Consider the following 22,419-nt stretch of genomic DNA (forward strand, 5'->3'; position numbering starts at 1 on the left):
GAGTGATCCAAAAGGTCTTCACTCCAGTGGACCATGTTAGGTAACAAGACATTTTTTTTTGTTACGTTTATGTTATGTTCATATTCTCCCACAAGTAGTAATACCAAACTTTATTTAATGCAGTTATTTTCATACAACTTATGTCCCAGAACACTATCCTCCTCAGGTAAAAAGAACGAAGCAATTTTGCAAGACAGAATTCACCATTACAAATTTTCCATCAGCTGAAGTCTAGAAGCCAAATCAGGAAGAAATCTGAGACTAATTTGCTCACCCTAGGACTGCAATCACTAGAAAATGTCCTTCCTATTTTATGTTTTTTATGCCATTAACAAATATAAGTATTCACATGAACTGTAACACATCAAAAGCTTATATATTTACCATGACCCTCAGTTCCTATATCTGAAAAAACTTTATGTAGAAGAATTTTCTCGAAAAACATTTATCCCAAAGTTACCATGAACATTGTATGTTACTCAATTATTCCAGTCCATACCTGCAAACCTGCCAGTTGAGCAGCTGACTTCCCTTTGAGGCAGAGAATGAGTGCCACAAATGCATTTAAGTCCTCCAGAGAGAGGCTACTGACCTAAAATAGATGAAAAAAATAACAGATTATCTGAAGGTTCTGAAGAGAAACTTCCTGAAAATTGGCTCCTCTTGCTCAAGCACATCAACCTTAAATCAATGACCTCATAAAATTATGATCACCATGAATGCATCATTTAGGAAAAGACACTTGCAGGGAACAAAATACTTATTTTCACAACTTTAGTGCATAGCCCATACCCATGTATAGTGTGTATACATGGATTACCACACACCAAACAAAATGCCCACCCTTCATGTATTCCTGTCTCCTCTCCCTTGGAGTTTCTTAATAATAGGAAATTTCTTCAACTCTGTAACACCGAGCACAGCAAAAAATTGAGATTAAAAAAAAAATATAAATTGCTTTATAATCAAGACCCAGAACAAAAACCACCACAATGAGCCACAAGTGTGATGATCATTAGGATGACCTTCAAATGCTGACATGGTTATCTGTTGGAAACTTTAAAAATAATCTAAAATATTTCAATGGCCTATTATAAACTAAATTTCAGGATTTTACAAAACATGTTTGGATTCTTTTAGTATTTGACATTACATGTTAAAGTGGGAAGAACTCAAAACTATAAAAAACCTGAAACTAAAATGTTCAAGTGGGAAAACATAAAGGAAAATTCTAAATTAATGTAACAGTTCACTCTAATACTTCTATCAGAAAAGGGAGAATGGGGGCATTTACTGTTGTGAAAAAGTATTCTGAGCTTCTATAGAGGAACATGGTCAGCTCAGGAGCAAGACAGAGCCTCTACACCAGCTGGGTGCTTCACTGACAGTACGAGTCCACTTGCTTCCTCTTGTAAGAACACTACAGATTATACATGTGCACCAAGACCAAATATCTGTTACAAATATTGAAGTTATAAAGAGGGCTCTGAGTGAGATCCATAAAGCATTACAATTCTTTAACAGTGTGAACTCGAGGGAAGGTTTCTCTTGCAAAGTGTGGAAATGCGGGTTGTGGGCTTGCAGTACAGTTAAAAGGCTGCCTAAAACTCCACATGCCCTGAAAACCAAGTTGTTAAAAGAAAGGGAATGTTGTGTATATCCCATTTCAATCTCTTAAGAGTTTCTATTAAGGCTATTGCAAATCAAAAAGTGACAGAAAAAATGAAGCACAGAAAAATTAACAAAAAAAGTATTGATGTAAATCAATAGGAACTGAAAAAAAAAACCCAAAACCCACCAAGAAGCCATCTACAATGACTTCATTCATTTATTTGCTCAGAACGACTAACCCATTCTTTCGTCCTCAAGATAAAAAATTATTCAACCACAACTGAGATTTTTTTTTAATCAGGCCTTGCTGCTTATCCCACTGTAAAATACTTTGCCCTCCATGACTCTATTAAAACCTGCATAACACAAGTATGTTAGGGGGATCAGAAAAGTTTTAAGCTTTCAAAATGCTCCTTGGTATTCATTAACTCCACCTGGCTGCTAAGATCTGATAAAGGCCCTACTTTACCCTGCGTCAACTTTGTATAGATGGCAACAAGAGAGGTTTACTAAACCTAGACATTTTATACATTACAGTAACAGAAAAAGTTAATTTCATCCACAAAACAATTCTTAATACTTGCAAATTTTGTCTTAAGAAAAGTCAAAGATTGCTTGCAAGTGCAACAGCACAGAAATCCCCCCAATAGAGGGAATCAGTCAAAAAGCTGATGAATGTCAAAACATTTCTTTAGACAAATATGTTATTCAGTAACCAAACTTGGTGAGTTATCACACTTCCATTGCCAGATTTCTTCCAAAACTGTAAGAGCTTGAAAGAGGAATTTCCCCTTTCGTTGGAGGCTCCACAGTTTGATACACAAACTCATTCACTCATTTCCCTAACTTTAAAGACACTTCTATTATTTTGTATTTTTTGACTATTTTTGTTCTTAATTTGGAGAATATTTGAAAAGTACCCTCACTGAAAAAAAAATACTCTTCAAAGTGACACTTGCTTTATATAGTTCAGATTTGCTTACTGGATTTTTAAAAAAGGAAAAAAAAAAGCATCTGAAGTTTTCATTAAACACTTGCACATAAATGTTGAGGAAGCCAGGTGGGTTGGCCAGTATGCTGGTTCCTCCATTAGATTAAATGATAAGTAATGACATTTTTAAGAAGTTTATTTCTCTCTCATATGAGCTGAAGAAAAAGATGTTAGCGTGCTTCAAGGCAACTTACAATCACTCAACTTAAAACCCCTTTGGGTTAACAATCCACCTTCCCTCTCTAATGCAAATATAAGACTGAAGTGTAAAGTAAAGAGAAGAATTAGGCCACAGTGAGACAAGCATTGTTTTCTCAACTATAAAACAAATGGATGCAGTACAGCCAGCTCAAAGCATGACTTCTGACACTCTCATGTTTTCTTCTCAAACACCCCAAGAAACAAATGGACAATATAAGAGAACTAACCAAAGTTTAAAACAACGCAGCAGTGAAAAACATTTTAATCCAAATCAATTTCCTAGTCTTTCACAGGGTAGACTGTATCACTGCAACTCAGAGAATCAAGAAAATGGGAAAATGGGACAGGTGTTGAGAAACTGGTACTGCCGTGAAAAATCTTAAATCAAACTAAGCCCTTTGCATGATCTCTCAATATATTATTCTCATTGAAAACACAGGCTGCAAAACTGTTTTCACGTCTGGGTTTTTTGCATTAGCCATTGATTACCAAGTTCTGAAAACCATATCCTTAACAAGCTTTTTTTTTTTTTAATTAATATTTATTAATAGGCTCAGTAAATTCACATTTCTGTAGGTGTTGTGTCCCAATATTCCTCTGCTTAATGCCACCAAAGAAACACTTCTCAAATAATTCAGTAATCATGCTATGAAAGGGTGTACAGGATAGCACAATAAATACATGAAATAGTGCAAATAGATAAATAAGTGAACCAGTGATTTCATATCCAAACATGAAAAACACTCAAAATACATTTAAAGCTAAGTACATGATATGTATTTTGCTGAACTGAAACCACAAAGCATGAAATTATGTTCAGTGAGTTTCATCTCCAAAAAGCTTTCCATTTATATTCTGCTGTACAGAAATTAAAGAAAACTAAATAAATATTTGGATAATTTGTATAATTCCCATATGTCCTTCGTCAATGCATCATTTAAATTGAAGCAAACACATATGAAGGAAAAAGAAGGGAAAAGTCAGGGAGGACTTGTTTTCCTGTATCACACATCAGTACATATCTGTTATTGAGGAAACTAAAATCTGAAAAAGCAAAAGAAAAGCTAAAATGTAGTCCAGTGTAAGTAAAAGTGTAACAGAGCTTATGAGATTAGATAAAGGCATTATAATTTTCTCATCCTCGAAGAGGAAAACCTGCTTGTGAGATCAGTATTTGAAAGGCAGCAAGTACAGACAATATATTAAATACCTAAGAGAAATGTAAATAATGAAGTAATATTGTATTTAATCTTACGTTCCTTTTTATGACAATTAAGGTAGTCTGCAGGCTGCCAAATGTTTGGAATTATAACAGAACTGCTACCTAATGATCACCTATAACTCAGAATTCAATGAGCAGAGTCAAATCCTCAATTCTGCCTTGAAACTGAGTAGATTGACAAAGTGGTGTGAAAAAGTAGGAGAGCTGACTAAATATTTATATTGCGTGTTTGCACAGCCTGCATAGTCACCTGAGGGAATGTCTTCTTTTGACAACACAAAGGAAACACAAAAAGAGAAGCTTTAATTTGCAAACAGGCCACAAAAAGTGGTGGAAATCCCTCAGTTTACACTGTCTCTATTAAAATGCTCAGGGGGCTTTGTCATGGGCACGTGACAGTTATGATGAACCACTAAAAATTATGCAAATGTTTCTTGAACAGGATGACACACGTTAAACGGTGTAATTAAAAATACCGTAATGCAGCACTATTATATTTGCTCAACTATGCCTACAGTAAAGATTAAGAGAAAATTCCAGCATAGTCTAGAAATAAACAGTTTATCAGTCAATCACATCTAGCATGGCTGACACCTGAAGAAAAAGCAAGTGTCCCAGTTACCTGCATCATAAGATAGGCCAGCAAGCAGCAGAATGCTGCAACAGGTGCTTCTAGAGCTTGAAGCTCTTCCATTTCATCCTGAAGGTGAAAGCATGCCAGAAATGTTCTATACCGTTGCTTTTCCACATCAGGTCCTTTGGCAAACCACAGTGTTTTCAAACTAGGTGTTCCACCTGCAAAAGCAACCCATTATTTTATCTTGGCAGCAATGACATAAAACATGCCTTCTTCATTACAATCCAAAAGGAAACAACTGATCTGCTCTCGGCGCCTGCAAGAACCACAGAGTTGAAAATGAAATGTATTTGAAAAAATCTGGCATTTGAAAAAAAAAAAAAAAATTATGACCTGTAATTTAAACAAATTGTGTTGAATAGAGGCATATTTAAGCACAGTGGCCTAAATTCAATTGTTACAACACCACAGACAACGTTCAGACATCAGGCTTTTAACCTCTGCAGGAGTAGTTTGCCTACAAGTACGTCCTTTCCCATGGGGATCCATAGCATTGAGTGTGATCAGCTTCACCATAAAATAGCTAACCAGCAGAAAACAACTATATCTGTTTCTGCTTTCTCTCTCCTAGAGCTGGCGTACCAGGGTTCCTTGAGGGATCCTCGCATTACCTGGTCTAATGAACAAACTGGTCACCTCTTCTATTGGCTGGCAAACACACATTCTCCACAAAACACTGTGATGGTATGACTCCTCTGCAGCAGGTCCACCAGCAAGTCTGGGAACAAAAATCAAGGCTATCTGGTATTTTGCAGTTCCTTGGCTACTGTATGAAACACTGCTGCACACACACACCTGTCATCACTTATGTATAATGTATCTTTCCAGGCTTTCTATAGTATCATTCATCCTGGTCTCTAAAGCCTTAACATTTACCTCATGTTGCCATCTCCCAACTTGTGACACCTGAACTAATGTAAAATTTGTTTCCCATTTAAATTACATTAAATCCATTATCAAAATAAACACTAATGAAATAACAGCACAACTAACTGGTTATGCCTGAGAATCCCAATTAAAGACAGAACTCTCCCATAAAGTACTGCTGCTTCTGTAGTTAAATAAAACGAGGTGTGAATTATAAATGTAGACTAATTAAGCTACATTTGGTAACACCTTTTCTTTTTTGTGTGACATGCAGCAACTGCAGTCCAGTTAGGAACACTTGGTGGTAATAAATGGTTAAAGTGACAAGGTGCTGAAATCTACATAGACAATGTTTATTTAGTCAGGAAAGCCCATTAACCAAATGGTACTAATTCCTTAGAGAGGGGGAAGAGAAGCTGGTATTTTCTTTCTTCATCTCCCCGATGGATGTTTCTTTTACTATTTGTAAGACTAAGTCTCTCATCAAACATTTTAACCATGTAAAGATCTACCATCATACAACCTGTAAGTTTTTAACTGGATTTTGTAGGGAAATATATATATATTAAGAAAAAAATACCAGTTGCTTATTTGGAGGTAGAAAAGCAGGTTAGTGATAACACAAATACTGGCAGCAAGAGGGCCAGTACAGACAGCACGACAAGGCTCAGATTACTGGTTTTGATACTGGTAATTGCTGCCTTAAGAAAAGTCAGCAGAGACTTTTCTAAGAAAAGCAAATATAACATGCATAAAACCAAAACAAAGCCAACATTTCCTACCAAGGCTAAGCAACTTTAATGTGCAAGACAATTTTAACAGAAAAACTATTTTACTCAAATAGTTTTGATGGTTTCTGCTTTCCAGAAGGTTCCAAATCAGCTGCATACGAAGAGATACGCCAAGAATCTGTTAAAGGAAAGTACTCCTTCCATCTGTACTTTTTTTTTTTTAAATTAATTGCATCCAGGGGTATACCTAATAATAGAAATCCTTCTTTCTTCAGACTAAACCCATGAAACTACATCAATAACCAAGATTTCATATCTATATTGAGAGAGCTCAACAAAAAATTCAAGACATCTCTTCCATAAATAGTTTCTTATACTTTCAGAAACAACATCTACTTGCGCCTGGGAAAAAGAGGTACTGATGAATTATGAGTTATTCACTCTGGGAAAGAAAACTTGACGCTATCTCCTTTTGGAACATAACCAACCAACAGCATTATTTTTCAGAAAAGATCTCTTCTGCAAGTAATTACATTCCATGTAATACCAAAGAGTGAGCCATTATATTAACCCTTAAATGAAAGATAAGTAAAACAAAGAAACAAAGACACTGAAGTTTAAGGACTCTCCCATCATGCGCAGTCAACAACAGAGCCAAGATTCACATACAATAGACCCTCCAAACTGTTACATCCTCACTACATACTTTACATCATTAGAAAACATTCCTGAAAGAGAGAAATTTACTTGGGCAGGGAGGAGAGATATTTTGCTTTCTGAACACATTTAAATATTTACTAAATTAACATTAAAAAGACAACCAAACAAAATAATAACAAACAACAACTGAGTAACAAAACGGAAACAGAGCAAAACATACTTGGATATACATAATTGATACTTCTTTACTATAAAGATTAGTCATGAGAAAATGATCTGTCCTGCTGGGGCCGTAGAAACCACAAGTTCCTATGAATTACAAAGAGATACTCAAACACTTCATATGCTTATGGTTATTTTCAACACGCACAAAATTGTGTGAAAACTGTATTCAGTTAACAGAAAAAGTATTGATGGAATTATTTTTTTCCTTTTTCCTTTTTGACTCATGTTTAAAGACATTGTGATACAGAAAGCATCGTGATAAATGAACACTTCAAGAGAATATATATTATTTAATTTGTCTGAACGTCAATAACTGATTCATGAATATGCAATGCATGCAAAAGTTGTGGAATGCTATGTTATTGTTGAAGTCAAGGCTTACATAAAGGTGATCCTCACAATCATTTATAAAAACGTACATGCTGGGAACACTCAACATGACCTTGTCAACAACTGTGGCCGATTTTAAAGATGCCATAAACCCAAAAGCCAATTAAATCTGACCATTAAAGAAGCATTCCAGAGATGGCATTTTGAAAATCAGTGTATTCAGGATATATTCCTGTAAGATGCAATGATTAGAATAATGAATGAACATCCGAGCTCCTGTGGTATGAAGCTACAATATCCTACACATTTTCAAAAATAAAATGAAAACCAGAATTCATACATTTCCAGCAAAGACTTTAAAACTTCCTCCATTCCATTTAAACTGCACACATATCAAACAGATCAGCTATGTTCACAACATATGGATATTAACCAGTATCTTCTTGGATCACAGATGTTCTGGCAAAATTAATTTCTCAGAGACTTTTTAAAATTAATTTAAGTGCTACTCTGTCAATGTGTGGGAAACATCATGATCACATTCATTCAACTGAAAGGAAACATTCCAGAAGGGAGAGAGACAGAGAATGACAGCAAACGCAGATGCTAATTCAGAAGACGGTCTCTCAAGCAAAATACATATTCATAAAACAGACTATATTTTAAATATATTTCAAGCTATAATCTTACAGCCTTTAGGATTCGATATTTCATTTTTTTAAAGAAAGCTAACATTCAGTCTCTCACCTGAAAGTTTTTTCACATGCAAGACAGTTTTGCTGTCTGATATACACACAAAAAAAAATCAGTGGGAATTCTATGTTTTTTTGATGATTAATGTGAAGTTTAAATATTTCTGGTTATGCACATTACAGTTCAAAGTTTGTATCAAATATTCTTTCTTCAGGTTTTTTAATCTAAATCAAATCCAATAGTCAGGATTTCCCATATATTCTCTGTACACTTCTGAAGTAGTCATGATGATGAAATTACCATTTTTAGCAAAAATGATAAAACAAAGAACCTTCCCAGATTAAATGCACCTGTGATTTTTCAAATAGTTTCTGGTAAGGTTTCTTCTCTTTTTTGAGCAACCTGATCTTGTTTGACAGCTTTGAACTCTAACTTCCTATAACAACTTCTTTAAATTTAGCCCTAAATATGATCCCTGTTTGAAAAATGTGATGCGCTGTTGAGAACCTTATTTGGTGAATTAGAAAGTCATGCTGTGGAAACTAAAAGATGCATGAGCGAATGTAAGGCATACAAATATGGACTGTAAAAATTTTAGAAAAATATTTGTTCACTGAAGGAATGACAACAGAGCACTAAAAATAAACACTGGTAGTCCTCCTCCCCCTTTTTAATAGTCTGGCTGAACAGCCTTTCATTACTTAGTAAAGATGATGTCTGAGAAGATGTTTTTATAAACTCCTCCTATGTGGTTGCTATAAACAAACACAGACAGTGATTTTCAATTCTGCTTATTGTCAACATGAAGGTGGGTTCTACGTGGAGCATGTTTGCAGAGCAGTAGAACCAGAGTACATTAGATTAAGTGGATTCTTCTCCAGAAACAGAAGAAGGTACTATGCTATCAGGAAAGGAAAATTTCACAACCATAAATACAATATATTTGCCACGCAAACTGAAAAGTAACTACACAGGTATGGTTTATGCTTTGTTGAGCTTTTGTTTGCTTGTTTTACAAATGCATGTTCCCAGATCATTGTATGCTGCAATAAAACAGTTGTACAGGACAGACTTATCAATTTTTACCCTGCATATTCATATCCATTTGGAAAATTTCACAGCAATTTCATGCGATCATCAAGTCAATTAGATAATCACTGTCCTAATACCGTACCAGGGTACTGGACAGTGAAACTACTGTATATCAAACGAAATCTTGTTTGTACTTTGTCTGTATAGCTCATTTCTTTCTTACTTCCTTGTAAATACTACACATTCCTCATAACACTAATTTCACTAAGAGTGTTCACAAATGTGTCCTTTACCAAAGGAAAGAAGATAAAAACACAGAAAACACTTGATGCTTAAGACAGTAGAAAAAGCTTAACAGAAACACATAGCCTAATCATTTTTTTAATTGAAAGAGGTATTCTCTTTTTGGGTTGTCACAGGTGATCTAAAAATGGCCCTATTTTATATTCTCTGCCAGTCTCATTAACACATTCTCTCAAACAGCTTAACAGGAGAATTTTAATATGGCCCTATACTCCACTTACCCTGGCCTCAGAGCAGTATTGAGAACGTCAAATAAATTGTTTACATTTTAAAACTCATGTTTGAATTAGCACTGGGTTTAACAAGACATAGTAATAACAGATAGCTCCAAGCTGAATCCTATTATAATTACATACAGTAATTAAAAACAATGACAGGCATGCAGCATTTCTACTTTAGCTCCCTGTTCTCCACAGTCCTTTGGATCCCATTTCAAACATGTGATGATGGATTGCCTAACCTCATTTTAGTGATGTAGTTGTTTCAGTTCAGATTTAAACACATTTTTATTCTACCTGGTATAGAAGGTTGTACAGGTTGTATCAGCTCTGGCTGCCGAAGAGGATTTCCAAAATAGACAAACCACTCTTTTACCACAGGACAGTCTCCATCTAAAAAAGACAGAATTGGATCAGCAAGTCAAATGCAAGTATTAACACTTGTGTAAAAGTTGGAAGCAGTGGTGATCAGGATTCTCAAGTATTATAATAGAAGGCACTTCATAATGACTTGCTTGCTCAGCTTCTTTAAAACAAACCAAGAAAAATTAGTTTTAGTATCTTTATGACAAATCATCAGAACAAAAGAAGAGAGTTTGAATTATGTACTAGAAACATGAGTTTGGTGCTGGTAATTGCAGCCAAAAATGTAAGTACAAGAGTGTGGAAAGCATTCTAAAACAGCTTTCAGCCAGTTTTAGGCCTTCCCATTCCAAGGCAGTTCAGGAAGCTGTGGAGGCATCTGGCATAGCTTAGGGATCTACATGAGCTACCTCAGTCTCTCAGAGCTGCCACACTGCCACATATGCAGCCCTTAATATGATTCTCCTCCCAACTTGCCCTGACATTTCCTGTGTCAGGGTCTGAGACAAAATCTTTATAAGGAGCTTTGATGGCTATTTGAAAGCTGACAGCAATGGAGTCATCCCACTGTCAGATGCAGAGCTTTTACAGCCCATTGTTCCAGACCTTTTATCTAGTATAAAGAGATTGCTTATGCATAATAGCTCAAGCGGCTTTCACCCCCGCTAACCCCTACTCTGCCCCGCCTGCCCACGCCCTGTAAAAAGTAGGGTGCCACTTAAATTAAAAATTTCACTACTTGAGTTGTGCATCTAACTACTTGATGCTTAAAAAAAAAATACCCTCAGAAAAAACACCCTCAGAAAAAAACTCAAGCATTTAGGAATTTTTGAAATGCAATCTATCCAATTTTCAATAGTCAGCTTGTAATCATTCCAATGCAAGTATTCATACAATAATCTAGAAACATGATTGTTGTTATAAATGTTGCTTCTGCCTTTTGTACACATTTTGCTTATGGCAACCATGTCATAATGCCCTAATTTCCACCCTCTGTAATCTGGTAATCAGCAAGAAGTAAACAGATTTAGCCAGTCCTAGGCATGTGGAACAGTGTTTTCACATCTTTTCCAGGCAAATCTCAAAGCTTTTTTTCCTTCTTCTCTTGACTCTTTAGAGATTCACAGAATAGCTTCTCTAATTCCTAGCTCTCAGCCAGTGCTAAAGCCACTGTTCTTAAAAATTCTGGCCTTTTATCATCAATTCCAATCACCCTGCACTTTACTGCACAAGTATTTCTGATGCCACATTATGAACCCTAATCAAAAACTTCACCTAGCTTAAAACAAACCAAAGAAATCTCTCCCAACACACTCTTTCCCTTCCTTCCACCACTCCAAAGTGTATGGTCACATTAATTTCCTGATCTCGTTCCTAGCTCAACACTGCAAATGGCTGCTGGCATGAATGAACAAGTAGTGCTATGGTGCAAGAGCAGAAACTGCCCAGATGGAGTTCTAGTGTCAGGGGTAAGAGAGGGGTAAAAGAACATGATAAAATCTGCTTCTTCCTTCCTTACTGCGGACCTGCAGCACAAACTCCCAACAAAGGTGAGGGACTGAAGAACCAACAGCTGGACTATGAGGGACAGCATTGCACCTGGCCTGCCATACTTCACTGTTCAAAAATTGATGACATTAAAACAAAAAAATGTCTAAACTGAGGGGGGGGGGGGGGAAGCCTTAAACTGCATATTCCTGTAGCTGAATAGTCTCCCATCCTGATTATAAATCACTGCCTACGATAGTGCTATTTCATGAACAAAACCCTGCAATTTAATACCCCAAAGTCACTTTCAGAAACATTCTGATGTTTTAGCATTCTGGTTTAGGATTTATCATGTAAATTACTCTGCTTTATTCAATCTATCCAGCTCACTCAGCCTCCCAAATTTTAGCCTGGCTTCTTTAAGAAGCAAACCTAATTCAATTAGGGCATCTGTCTTATAGCTAATTCACGGATGCAAGGCTCTGTTTCAACTCAACCTGACAGAGAAGAAGAGATTGCAAATGTATTAAATTCCTAAACTTTTTGTGAACCTGGTGACTCAGCTGGACACCAACTGAAAGAAAGGCAGGAAAGTCAAGTTACCTGTTGCATCTGAATGCACTGGTAACTATGGAAGAGCTGGAGTGGAATAAAAAGGTAGATGCTATTTAGGGAGAGCAGAAGGAAAAAGGGAACCTACTTGTCAACACCACGTATTGTAGGAGGGAGTTGTCAAGAACACAGGGAGAAGTTAAGAGGATGCTAGAAAGGAGCATGGAAATATAAAAGCTTTGCTGAGGGGAAGCTGCTGGGGAGAGTCATTCTTTACAAGTTCCACGACTCACAGAACAACTTATCAAAATGGCACTTGATTCCAAGTGCCAGTGAGATACTATTTTTACGTCACACATCGATCTCAAGAACGGTAAAAAGAGAAGTCAATAGGAAACCTCTAGTTTTGTTCTTTTAATCTATGTGAATGTTGGTACAGGATGTAGCACACATCGGCCGAGTGCTTTTCAGTATTATAATCCATTAGAAACAAAAGTATATGACTATTAACACAAGTAGCCAAACAAATATAGCTGAAAGTAAGATCCTGCAAACTGACAGCACATTAACATACCAAGAACAAAATGAAGACATGATTACTAAATGCCAACCCTCCTTGCATGGAAATACCTCTGGGGAAGAAAAAGGAAAAAAAAAAAAAAAAAAAGGTAATTTTTTTTTCAAACTTTTTCCCCCACAGTGCATATACAGAATTTCATCAGTGAAATTTAAATAACAACAGTTCCTTTGTTTAAATAGATTTTGAATGACCAGTAGAAGCACTGCTTAGGCAGCCTAAGGAAAACTTCCACTATGTGCAAAACACTGAAATGCGAGTCAGCTGGAAATGGGGTTGTGTGCCCCTTTACACCTGCAACAATGCCAGCCATCCTAAGTGGTCACTGGTGATAACTGGCAAAAATTCTGCTAACGGAGTGGTTCTGACAGTGTCAAAGCAAGGGTCAGTCTGGCCTGCTAATGTTAGAACTGGGAGGGATGCCAGGACTTCCAGGAGCTGGCCACAGGCGTAGGCTGCATTATACAACCTCCTAATTGGCAACAGCCACGCAGGTGTGGGTATTTCCATGGACTGCACTAGTGCCAGAACCTGCGTGCTTTGTTCTGAACTCTTCCCACACAAAAGAAAGGGCTTTGCTGGCCTACCAAGATGCATTATTTACTGTTATTTTCCCCTCCTCCTTGATTTTTTCTAATAGTGCCAGTTTTCTAGGAAAGATGCTAAAAGTTGACAATACATCACTATACGCAATATTCCACTTAATGATGAGAAATAGCTCAATGATAAAGATATCTTTAAAATACACTGTCAACAAATGCCATGTTATCAGGATCATCATCAACCCCCTATTTATTTTGGTAGGATCAAAAATAAGCCTGTGATTCTAGTAACATTTCTGTGAGTAAAAGTATACATAGCCTAACCACAGACCAAACTATGCCAAAGTCAGAGCTTGATAAGCAATTCTTTCAGCAGTGCTGCTTTTTCAGGCAACCACTCATGGGCTCATTCCCACTCCCTGCCATTCCTTTGGGTTGTTTCACCCCAGCTGTTTGTGGCTACACACACAGTCAGATGGGGAAACAGCAGGTTAGTTACCTGACTACAAGAAAGGGAGGGAGGAGAGAGTGTCTATTTTCAGTTTCTCAAACTAGGCCAACACACAGCTGCACAAACAGCTGCACCAGCACAACTGAGAGCTTGCACAGGGACTAAAAGGAGTGGCTGTGCAAGAGGATTACACTAGCACTGACAGCAAAAGAAACGCTTATCACATGATGGCTTCGGGTAATGTGGCATAGTCTATGTGGGTGATTTCAAAGGATATGACAGTTTCCAGCTCCTATGGATTTTTGGCTCTCTTAGGCAGCCTTGGAAATCTCAACCTAAACATTCAAAATCAACAGTTTCTCGTTTCAGGGTAGAGGAAACAGTTTACGATATTTTTAACTCATTCTTACTAAAACTGTAATCACTGCTTTTTCTAAATGTTGGCTGCTTTGCCAGCCAACATATTTAGTAAATAAGCAGATTTGCAAACTGCAAAGAGGTCAGTTTTCAACACAGGAATCTTGTAACTGAGGGATCTTAAGGAATTAAAAACAAGATCATTAATGCACATATCTCCCCTGCAAACTGGAACATTGTGTAGAGTTAGCCAAGTTAGCTTCAAAGGAGCTACATCAGCAACTGTATCCCAGTGGCAGCAGACTTGACATGAACTAATTTAATTGGTTGACTCTTTCCAATAAACTCCTCTTTAATGCTAATCCAAAGTATTTCTACATCATACTACAACCTGCATACAGTGTAGGTTACTTCTTCCCATCCTACCTTTCATCAAATTACAACAAACAGTCAATTTGGCCTCATCTGAGGGAAACTGGGAAAGGATTCTACTTACTTTGTAAAGAACAAAACTTCCTTGTAGATCTAGCAGCAAATTAATAAAAAATTTACTATGAATTCCCATTCAGACTCTGAGTAATGATCTACACGCTTGACTTTGAAGCAGCTTTACACTGGAATAAAAAAACAACCCACAAACTAGTAGGAAGTGACATGGTTAAAGCAGTTGGAGGTAGATATTTGCACTAAAAATGCAGTTTTAATAGGGGTGGCCATGCAGACACAGTCTGAAACTGGAAGGGTTAAGGATTCAGGTGCACTATCGTTCACTTAAGAAAATTATCTCTGGAATTTGAAGCAGGAACTGAGAACAAATAATGCATGTTATCTGTGGGTTTATGCCAAAATCACTTTCTCAAAAGAAGACCTCTTTCACGTTTGAATTTAAATTTCTATAAGATTCTAAATTAATGTTTCTGTACTTCAGTTCTAATCTTAATCTGAGTACTACAAACACTGTAACACAAATGCAAATTTGCCTACTACCCTGCCATCTCACAGCAATAACTGTTAATTAGAACTTTTGGTCTGGGTGTTTCTGAAAACATCAATGAATATCCTGCTGCTTAGAGGAATAAACAAAACCCAACCAAGTTACAATTGTCTACAAAATTTAGAGGCAGTAGGCCAAAAAGTGAAAAATGACAGATGTGCATGATTACTGCTGAGATTTTTGTTACTCTCTCCAAATGACTATGTAAACTCTGATTCAGTTTTTCCTATTTTTTTGTTTCCTATTATGGCACAACTTCAACCTCTAGTTGCTGAAGGAAGTCAAGTACTTAATTGCCTTTCTAAACACATTGTCTGATTATTAGGTTTGATGGTGGTGCACTTTCATCAATAAAATGTAAAGTGATTACCAAGGAGAAATCAACATATTAAAAAGAATAAGAGTTCGGTACATTTTAAATTTTCAACTCACTAACTAAAAGACACTGTAAAGATAACATTTAATGAATGGAAGTCTTAAGAACATAACATTTGTCTAAAGATGAGAATAAAGAATTATCTGTCTTAAAGCAGAAGAATGGAAGAACAAATCTATATACCTGCTACAGAATCTGTTTATACCACTAGATAAAGAAATCTTTTTTTTTTTTTTTGCACTTCGATGAAAGAACTAATAAACACTGGCATGACTACTTGCATTTGTATTACTACAGTAACTATATTTGACTTTCCACTGTTCTTAAAATTGCAGACTTAACAGAAGGTAAAACCTGTAACAGTGCATGACTGTTTTGCAGAAGTGTATTACAACTCACTGTTTCATCTGGAGCTACACTTATCAAAGCAAGTTAATATTTCTTACCCCTCAAACTTCTAAAATCTTCTAAATGTCATTGTTTCGCTCAACCTTTTGATCATTAACAACTTTCACAACTTCCCATTTAACAAGGAAAAAAGAAACAACAAAAAATACCCCACAAACCAATTTTTAAAAATCTCTTTAAAAGCACTGAAACTGAAAAACATGCAGAAAAGCTGCAATTTCATTGTAACACTTTCTCTTGATTCCTTAAGCAGTAACACTTCAGCTGCCCACAGTTTTTATCCTAAACACGATGCTGATGTAGTCACTGAAACAATTAATTCAGGGTTTTATATTTAAAAATTGAAAGTATATGTGAATAACAGTGTAAGTAGTTTAATCCTTACCTTTTCCAGATTCCAACAAGACAGAATAAATATGCTGACGAGCAGGGCGGTAGATAAGTGCCTGTCCAGGAATCTCTCTATCACAGTCATCTTCCAAAGAGTTGCTGCACTTAATCTCTCCATTACTCAGGATATTGAAGATTGTGTAATTTTCAGATTGGATATGCTGTTCTTTAGCTAACTGTTTGTTCAAAAAAGGAAGAAAGCATTATCTTCAAAATTAAGAAGGATCAAAAAGTAACAAAATGTATTCACTGTTCAAGGAAGTAGTGATTTCTTTATTAGTGGAAATGGAGGAAATGTCTAGGGAGTACTTTTTCAAATAACACCAGCATAGTATATTTTCAGAAATCTATCTTTAGGCAGACAAGAATCCCTGAGAAACCCATCATTGCCTTTCTTAGCTCCTCCTTGAATTCTTAAAACTTCGTTTTTTTAATGACAGTTTTTTAAAGAGTAATTATTCTTAAAATGATTTCTGAATTCAGACATGGAAAAATTAGCTGCCCTCCTTTAGTCACCTGAAAGCATATCTTCCCTCTTTAAATAGGGAGTGAAGGCATGACAAAACCCAAACTTTTAATTTTATTGCAAGATGAACTACATAAGACAGCTCCATTTCTTTCCTGAGCTGACTTTGTGTAACTTCACCACACTTTTTACTTTGCAATAGCTCTTCCCCAAGAAAATAAATACAATCTGCTCCAATAAGGAAAACCAGGTCTACAGGCTGTTTTCTGTTGAAAAGCAGAATCACAGCATTGCCAAGGCTGCATATTAACCATGAACCACTCATCTGGGTGCAGATACATCTGGCTACAGCAGCCTCAGCACCAACAGGGACCGCTGGTCTGGAGCAGCTTAGACGCAGAAGCAACAAAGCTGCTCTCAGGCAGCGCAGAATTTCAACCAGTAACACCTGTAACCTGGACTGGCCAAGTGTAGACCCAGACAGACTTTCTACTTCACAACTTCAGACCCAAACTATGGGAGTGCTCAAACAGCTGAGCAGAGCCAGTGATTTCCATGGGCTGCCACTAATCAATTCTCCTGAACCCATGCCAGATGGTGAGCAGGCACTGAAGTGTCTCTGCTCTGTATTCCCTGCATGTGTCACGCTATCCGTATTAGTTGGGTTTTGTGCCCTCCATACGGTCATTTCAGCCTCTTTCACTGGAAATTACCAGACCACTGGCCACAGCCAAATTCACCATTTCTGCAGAATTCCAGTATCTGCACATTTGGGAACTTAGCAGGTCAAGGCTGCAGTCAGTCACCGAGTCATTACTGATCAAAACTAATGCTATTGAAACGTCATAATTTCAGGAGATACTCTCATGTGAGCATAAAATCAGTGATAGGCTTCTGTGTACAAAGTCATTCAAGAAAGCATTTTCTTATAGCAACAAATGGTTACCCTGGAATAAATATGTCAGTATTTGTAATATATATAAACTATGTCATCCCCCAAATCTGTTTTTATATTAAAAAATCCCAAGGAGTTAAGTATTTCTAAGCATGATTTGAAAGAATCATTGAACTATTTCATACAAATCACTGTCACAGATAGGAGATCATTAGAAAAAATCAGTTTCTTGCAATTTCAGAATAATCTAAATTAGGTACTGAAAAAAATACGAGCTGATTTCAAAAGTATTGCTTTATTCAGTGCTGTATCTTGAAAAATATTTCTGATTTACACCTACAATCAGCTTGAAAGCAGCTAGAAGCAACAACATGAGGTTATGTCCTCAAGGTTGGAATTGAGCTGTGTATGTAATTTATGTGCAGTTCAGGTTATATGCAAGGTAAGCAGAACTACATATGGGTTTCTAAATAAGAAGCAAAGCACACACAGTACATATACAAATATTTAAACACCTGTAACAAAACCAAAATACAAGTTAACACATCTACAACTTTGACTTGGCCCAGAAACTGGCTCAAGATAGGATTTATGCAGCAACCACAAGGCATTCTTTAGCAGCGTTTCTAAACATTATTATTTTATTACAGCAGTAGCTCAGCATGACACTAGAGAACTGCAACCTTTCAAATGAAAGATCAAGCCAAGAAATAATGATAACTTGTCATAAAGACCACATGGTACAGTTTCTTAAAGAGTAAGGATTTCATTACTATTGTCTGGGCCATAATCTAACCTAGCTAATTACATTCTAGCTAATTTTTCCTTGCACTTCAAGCATAAACAGTATTTTTCAACACTTTATTGGGATGTATGGTGGTTGTTTTTTTAAAATAATGTATTCTATTTAACTACTTCAGTCAGAAGTGACATGTACTGTATCCAAGTGTGATTTACATATATATATACATATATATATATATATATATATGCAGTTTAGCTGAAATGAGCATTGCATAGGTTACATGGTAGCTTTAAAATGTTTTAGAGTCCTTTTAGAAAAGGAAAATGGAAATTACAGGATTACTTTGGAATACTATGAGGAAAGAGAAAAATAGTTTTGAAGAAAATGCTCAAGATAAGTAAGAGACAAACAAAAGAAAGACTCTCTATTTGAATTCTGTAAGTACATAAATTACAGAGCAACGGATGTCTAATATGTGGTCTAAAATACACTACCTCATATAGTTTTTTTGTAAGTTAAATCTCAGTATGTTATCTCAATTGCCATTAATTTGTAGAATTGTAATAGACTTACTACTATTGCATAAACTCTGATGCAAGGTAGCTCAGTTTCTATTAGCCAGGTAGGCTACCCTAGCTAATATATCCAAGCTCTCAGAATGACCCAATCTGACTGCATTGTTTCTCACCCCAACATCAGCACATCTTTGCCCTTCTGGGAAGCCGCAAGGGAAGCTTGCTAGTGCAGCCCTGCCTTTTACAGGATTAACAAGCCACTCAAAGAGCTTTTGGTTCATTCAGGGACAATGAATCTGAAGGATAATTAACCTGACCCAAAACTCACAAAATGGAGATTTATAGGAAGTTGCTTCATGTCCTCCACAAAAGCAACTTCAGCTTCTGCATTCTTAGCAGAACTCCCTTTAGTACCTTGACTGCATGTGCCAGGCACAGCCAAAAAGACCACTAACCAGCTGTTGCTGATGAAGCAATAAGCACGTCATTACATCATGCAATACATGAGAAGTACATCTTTACACCCAGCTATAGTCCTACACAGGAGCTGCTCCCCATTATGTGATCTACCTGATGCTTCAAAAGGGAGAAACCACTTTTAATTAAATGTGCTGCATCTGCCCTCACCTTGATGTACCCAATAGTCCTAACCATGGCTGTACTTGACAAAAGATTTTGCTCTTGCAAATTTAAATCAATGGGTTCAGTGTACTCATTGCCAACTTCCACTAAGTAGTCATGGCAATAAAGTGACCATTAGGTTTTAAAAAACAAGGTACCTGAAAGATTTCCTTATCTTGACACATGGCTGTTTGTTGTTGAAGGGGGAACATTTGACAATTTGTTATGTTGGGAAGAATCCATGGAGAGTGCTGTCCAGGCAAAATATAGGACTCCACTCCTTGGGAAAGTAATGTCTTGTCTGATCCCAAAGGTAGCATCTCTTCCAAGTGTTTCAGGCTGCTGTACGAGCACGGAAGTTTTGAGATGTAATTTGCTACAGCTAGAAGTATGTTTGTTCTTCTGTTGTAGCCATTATTCCTGCAGGGACTGGTGACTAAACATTTTTGCCAAAAACCTTCCAACAAGCTTTCTGGAACAACATCATTGCCAAGTAAGCTAGCAAAAAGAGGGAGGTGTATCAAACTAAGACCCAACGCACGGCAAAGATCTTCTCGAGAGTACATAACAGTGACCAGCCTGTCCAAATGGAGCTTCTCAATGGAAAAGTAGGGGCATGTGTTATAGATGAGATAGTCGCTATCTTGCCCGAGAATCCCCATGCAGTTATGTTGCAAACCATATGCAGCCACCTCAAAGTCTGCCTCTTGCAATGTGCATACTGTTTTTTGACCAAGTGACTTCAGGGCAAAACGTGTAAAAGTAGGCAAAGCAGAAGGAATAGTGAACATTTCTCTCCCTGGTTGTTTCCTGTGAGTCTTGATAAACTGAAATATTCTGGCTATTTCCTTGTTATTCTGAAACCTCCGTTTGATCCACTCATCTAACTTTTTCTCTTCTACCACTCCATCAAAGTAAAACACCAACTTGATTCCAGCTGACATAAAAGCTTTAACAAAATCCTCTAAAATGGCAAGATACTCTCGCCACTGGCCACCACACACCCAGGATTCTGGTGTATACCAGTGTTTAACACAACTCATGGCATCTACCACGATGACAGGGGGGGAATCAGGATGATCGATGCGATGTTTTTCTGCCATCTCTCTCAGATCGACCGTTCTGCATGCATCAGGGCAAACTCTTGCCACAAATCCCTGCAAACCTTTAATGCCCATCGCTGATCTCCAAAATTCACAGCAGTCTGAAAGAGGAAAAATAAAAACAATATTCTAAACTGCAATACTGAGAAATGCAATTAAATTATTCAATCAAAGCAAAGCAGCTTGGAAACTAAACAGTTGTTTTTCTGCTTTTGCTAATAGCTTGTTGTGTTGTCCTGACTTTTAAACTGTTTGAACCATTTTTTTTCCCCATGAACAAACTGGAAATAAGCACCCATTCACTTTGCCTTCCACTTCCACTTTTTGTATCAGTGAAAACTGTAAATATCTTAACAATTTCAGATTAATAGTGTAAAATATAGAAAAGTGTGCATTGCTAGAAAACTGGTATAAACATAATTAAAAGCTTTGTAATTTCTTAGCTGACAGTGTATAACACTGGAATTAATAGTTTGATTTTCACACCAAAAGTATACAAACATCTTTAATTGAAGTCAGTGGAAAAAAAAATACTGAACTTGGGAAATCAGTCTTGAACGTTGACTGTGCAAATGGCTGTTACCAGCTGAGTTTACAGACAGCAGTTCATTGATGTGGCACCAGCTGCAATACCTCTACTTCTGGAACAATTTTGGTAGTATCATTTCTGCTTTGAAGAAGAAATTCAATCTATTTTACCATCCTGTCATTTGAAGACATAATTTTCAAGACCTGTTTAAAGAATTAGAGGTTTACCTATATTTTGTGAATCTACAAATATGACTACCATTAATAGTGAAGTTTATATATCAAATGGGATTTCTAACACACACAGCAATTTTGACCCAATCTATTTTAGAAGACACACATGCAAACATTAGCTAGGAATTAATAATTCAAAAATGAATAAGGCTATTTTTGGTTTAGGAAATACCAAAATACTGAAGAAGAAAGTCTCCAAATTCTGTGTTAGAACTTAATAGCATGCCAAGTAAACCAATTTACATGTTCCATAGAAAGCTGTGGGATAAAATTAAAACTGTTGATGACCTCCATTTTTATTTCTAGAAGTCTCAATGCAAAGAAGTTTGTCACAGCTTCTATGTTAGATGTGCTCTTTACTACAGCATCAGTTTCCTCTACCACAGCAACATTTTATTTTAAAGGACCTTCCAATGAAAAATGGAGGTAACAAGCTCCATCAAGCTTTGCTTTCTTCTTTATTCTCAGAAAACCTGTTTTGTTTTCATTTTGATTTTACCTGAAAGTCAAATCCTTTCCCAGTTAAACAATGAAGAAATTCACAATGTTTTAATTAAACGGATACCATTTTTCCTGCTCTTCACACTGCTGATTACTGGCATTGCAATTACAGACTGTCTCCAGAATGTTACATTACAGTATACATGCTTACAAAAAGAAAAAATAAAATGAAGTAGAATTCAGAAGAGTGTTGCAAATTGACAGCTTTTAAAGGTATTCCTGAGTCTTTGGAGTTTAAATATCTAATAGCCTCCAGATACAGTTTTTTTATTATCATCCTCTTTAATAACAGAATGGCTGGGGTTGGAAGGGACCTTTAAAGGTCATTTAGTCCAATCCCCTGCCATGAGCAGGGGCATTTTCAACTAGATCTGGTTGCTTAGAGCCCCGTCCGGCCTGGCCTTGAATGTCTCCAGGGATGGGGCATCTACCACCTCTCTGGGCAACCTCATCACAAACCACTTCTTCCTCATATAATGCAATATGAAATACATACAAAATAAAGCTGAGAGCAGACCTTGTTGTTATCAAACCAGAAATAAATGTGTATGAATCTGCTTCATTGCTACATACGGACACAAGGTAGGGCACA

The 22,419-nt window shown here is 36.7% G+C and overlaps 1 protein-coding gene across 4 annotated transcripts in view; it reads right to left on the reverse strand.

Annotated features, from left to right (window-relative positions):
• The window catches only part of FAM120B (family with sequence similarity 120 member B), a gene marked incomplete at its 5' end in the record, with an annotated part of 53,049 nt that overhangs the window by 29,056 nt on the left and 1,574 nt on the right, over positions 1-22,419 (reverse strand). For 2 of the 4 annotated variants that reach the window (XM_082049258.1, XM_082049261.1), the window contains 5 exons: positions 500-592; positions 4,648-4,820; positions 10,019-10,114; positions 16,215-16,395; positions 19,620-20,665. In XM_082049258.1, coding sequence (XP_081905384.1) covers positions 500-592; positions 4,648-4,820; positions 10,019-10,114; positions 16,215-16,395; positions 19,620-20,665 — 1,589 coding nt within the window. Of the gene's footprint in view, positions 1-499; positions 593-4,647; positions 4,821-10,018; positions 10,115-16,214; positions 16,396-19,619; positions 20,666-21,103; positions 21,698-22,419 lie in introns of those variants that run through there. The other 2 variants (XM_082049260.1, XM_082049259.1) reach the window with 2 other exon arrangements.

The sequence above is a fragment of the Streptopelia decaocto genome (assembly GCF_964273445.1).
Source record: "Streptopelia decaocto genome assembly, chromosome: 3".
Classification (NCBI taxonomy): Eukaryota; Metazoa; Chordata; class Aves; order Columbiformes; family Columbidae; genus Streptopelia; species Streptopelia decaocto.